Source organism: Zophobas morio, unplaced genomic scaffold, assembly GCF_036711695.1.
Source record: "Zophobas morio isolate AGI-343-1 ecotype UQ-CSIRO unplaced genomic scaffold, CSIRO_AGI_Zmor_V1 ptg000349l, whole genome shotgun sequence".
NCBI classification, from domain to species: domain Eukaryota; kingdom Metazoa; phylum Arthropoda; class Insecta; order Coleoptera; family Tenebrionidae; genus Zophobas; species Zophobas morio.
In genome coordinates this window covers 58,543-62,327 of record NW_026972453.1, presented here as the reverse complement: position 1 = coordinate 62,327, position 3,785 = coordinate 58,543, and the positions used below count along the sequence as shown (strand labels likewise).

At 23.0% G+C, this 3,785-nt stretch overlaps 1 protein-coding gene across 1 annotated transcript; it reads right to left on the bottom strand.

Annotated features, from left to right (window-relative positions):
- Positions 1-6: 6 nt before the first annotated feature.
- On the bottom strand, positions 7-3,535 carry LOC135120146 (tRNA N6-adenosine threonylcarbamoyltransferase-like; the record flags this gene model as incomplete). The annotated part of the gene is made up of 7 exons (XM_064044470.1): positions 3,430-3,535; positions 3,169-3,283; positions 2,974-3,103; positions 2,656-2,729; positions 2,359-2,504; positions 287-390; positions 7-78 (listed from the first exon to the last, which is right to left on the bottom strand). Coding segments are annotated over exons 1-7 (733 nt in total), but the record flags the coding sequence as incomplete, so codon positions are not given.
- Positions 3,536-3,785: the final 250 nt, after the last annotated feature.

Below are 3,785 nucleotides of genomic sequence, written 5' to 3'. Positions count from 1 at the left end.
TCTCCGTAACCTCAACAAGCATCGCAAAGACGGTTTCTTGTAAAGAAAAGCAAAGATCCGCAACTGATATCTCGGATGCTTTAATAAAAAGTTAATTTATTATAATTCTGGTGAATAATTCATTAATTTTATATAAATTCACTCTATAAAATATTACAAAAATATTACAAAAATAAGAGTGACAGTTTCAATAAAAGTTATTAATGGATTAATGAAATCAGTTCATATAGTAAAAAAAAACAGATTTAAATAACAAATAAAAAATTATTAAAAAGTAAAAAAAAACTTTCGATAAGTTTTTTATATTTTGCTTCCACGTAAGACAAAATTCCAGAGAAGGAGACGTCCATGCCTTTCACGGTGTACGGCAGATCAACTAAAACTTTACCCCTAAAGTTTTTTGTAAGTAATTTTCTAATAATAAAAAAAGAATATACTCTATAATATAGTTATTATATAAAATAATCACCATTAAAAAAGTTACTTTCTGAAAAAATTACTCCTCATTATTATATAAAACAAAATATTTAACTTAGAAATTAGTAAATAACCATATTATATATCAATGATTAAGTTTAGGTTAATAACTATTCAAAAATATATTCAAAAACAGGGAAGGTACAATTAATTAATTAATCAGTAAACTATAAACCAACTAAAAATAAGCAAATATAAATCAACACATATAAAAAAGATCCTGTAAACTTATAAAAATATTAAAAATTACTTTAAAATTTTATTTTAGCAGTATAAAATTTGCAAAAATATTTGATAAATGGTGTAAAATTAAAATCTTATACTTCTTTAAAAAGTTATTATAACTATACATTTCTAGTAAATCCAAAAGTTATAAATATTAATAAACTTAAAACAAAAGACAAACTTTTTTAAAAGATATCCATATATTTAATTATGCAACAAAAAATTTCTTTAAAAAGATGCTTTTATAATAAAAAATAATAATTTGAGAATATAAAAAACGAAAAAATATAAATTAAGGAATATGAAAATAATATAATTATATGGTAAAAAAAAATTTTTTATATATTTTTTAAAAAAGAAATGATTTCATGTTGAAAATATAATAAGAAGGTTTACTTTATATGCAAAAAAATTTGCTTAATCAAATAACAAAAATAAAAGTTTCTTCTAGTTTCTAAAAAGAATGGACAAAAAAATATTTTGAGTGTAAAAGTTCAAGTTTTTAATAAACATTAAAAAAAGGAAAATAAAAAAACAAACATAAATTAAAAGAAAATGTTAAAAACAATTTAAAATTTAAATAATTTCAATAAAAATTGGAAAAAAGAAAAAAAATAATTATTTTATAAAATTAAAAGAAATTAAGTTCGTATATAGTAATAAAAAAATCTTCACTTAACACAAAAAAATTAAATAAAATTGCTACTGCACGAAAAAATTAATTATAATTAATAATAAATAGCATGTTTGATAAAATTTTCAAAGCTTTCGTTGAGCAGATAAGCTCCACTGGAAAACCCAGCTTATTTAAAAATTTAAAAATGTAAATATAAAATATTCAAATTACCAAAAAAATAACTGATTTGATATTATCTTAAAATATAGTTTTATTATTGTAATGAATATTAAAATTATAAAAAATGCCATAATAATTATTTCCTGAATTAAAAAAAGAACATAAAAAGATTCGTTCGAACTTAGGAAAAATTCCTCAGTAAAAAAATCCGTAAGTGGAAGATCAAGTTAAAAGTAACGAAAACTCAAAAGTTATCAATATTTAAAAATTTATTTTAAATTAATACAAAATGAGACAAAAAAGATTTCAAAATTTAACAAGCAACATGATAAGTAAAAATAGGACAACTCTGCAACTTTTAATAGCTGGGCTGGAATATAACAAGAAAGAAAAAATAAATAAACTTTTGAAAAAAACTTTGTTATTTCTTTAATAGATGAGCTTAAATAATAGAAGATTAAAAGAATAAATAAACTCTTAAAAAACATTTGCGATTTTATAAAGTTAATCTCAAATAATTATAAATTAACAAAATAAAAGAGCTTTTTGAAAAAATTACAATTTAAACAATAAAAGAAACTTTGTTAGGTAAAAGATGCAACTTTGTAATTGCCAATCTCAAGTAATGAAAACTATTATGAAAAAAAAGATTTTTAAAAACAATTAAGAAAATTAGCTAAACAAAAATACTATTTAGAATAAAAACTGATCTCAAACAATTTAAGCACTGACCAAACATTAAAAAACTTTGTGATATATAAATAACTGATCTCGAGTAAATAAAGAGCTAAAAATTAAAAAAAAAGTTTGTTTCTTAGAAGCTGATTTCAAATAATAGATAATTATAAAAGTACAGAAACTTTTTAGCTTCCTGTTCAATATTGAAGCCCGGAGATGGATCGTTGGATAATCGTAAGATCCGAGCAAATCGGTCCAAACAATTCCCAACGGCGATGTCAATTGTCTCTCCAAAAATACGATAACGACTTTTTGAATAGGAAATAACCTAAATTATACAACGAAATAAAATTCGTTAAAAAAAAAAGTAACAATAATTGTAAAGCCCCCCACCCCTAAAAAATCTTATTTATTGATAACTTTTAAACAAAATAAAAACGGTAACTTAAAAAAATAATAACAAAAGTTTTCTGCTATACTTGTGTGTTTCCTCCAGAAACATATAATATTATTGGATTAAGAGCTCCAGTAACTTTTCTTCCCATTTCAATGTCTTATAAAAATATAAAATATAAAAAGTAAGACATTACTATAAATGTTCTAATAATTTTCATTTTTAATAGCACTCTAAAGTGCATAACATATAATCTAAAAAGAATAGAATTATAAAAAAACATAAACTTTTGGGGCTCTTAATATCGAGAACGGGATAAACTAAAAGCAAAAATAAGAGCTAGGAATGCCAAAAAAAAATATATATATAAAATATAAAATATAATTAAATAGGAAGAAAATACGTCCAATGCAATGATTAACAGCTACTATCGGCCTCTTCCATAGTTGGCTTAAAGTACGGACAACCACCGCAACAGAAACTAATGGGCCCCCCATGCCTGGGCCTTTAGTATAAGCTAAACAATCCAAGTCCTAAAAATTTAATAATAACTATATAAAAAGTAAAAATAGTAATATTATCAAATACATATTTAAACTTTTGGTTTTAGACCAGCTTGAGTTAAGCATTCCTTAGTTAATTGTAGTACTTTTTTCCTGTGATGCTTAGCTACATTTCTAGGTTGAAAACCTTCCCCCGGAGGAGTTATGTACCTTTCATAAAAAGTATTAATTAATTGATAATAATAAGTCGGTAAATATAAATTTTAAATAAATAAATAAAAAATTGAATAGGAAGACAATATTAAAAAGCTAATAAAACTTGAAAGTTTTTTAGTTTTATATTTAGAGAGACAAACGTTAGACGCATGTTTGCTAAAATAGCATTATCTTTAATAATGCCAACACCAAGCTTGTTAGCGCTCCCTTCAAAACCGATAACTATCGGCATTAAAAATATACAAACCAAAAGAATTTTTCTTCAAAAGTTATTTTCTATATCTATAGTGAGACGGTGGCATGCCTCAAATTAGTACTTCGGACAGCATGACATTCTTTCCTTTAATCTTTTCAATTAATTAATAAATGGCATTTCTTAAAGCTTGGCAAACTTTGATTATATGAGCTTTATAAAAATATAAAAGAGTACATATAACCTTAGACTAATTGATAGTATTTTTTCACTATTTGGTCTCTATATATTTATAAGCTTTGG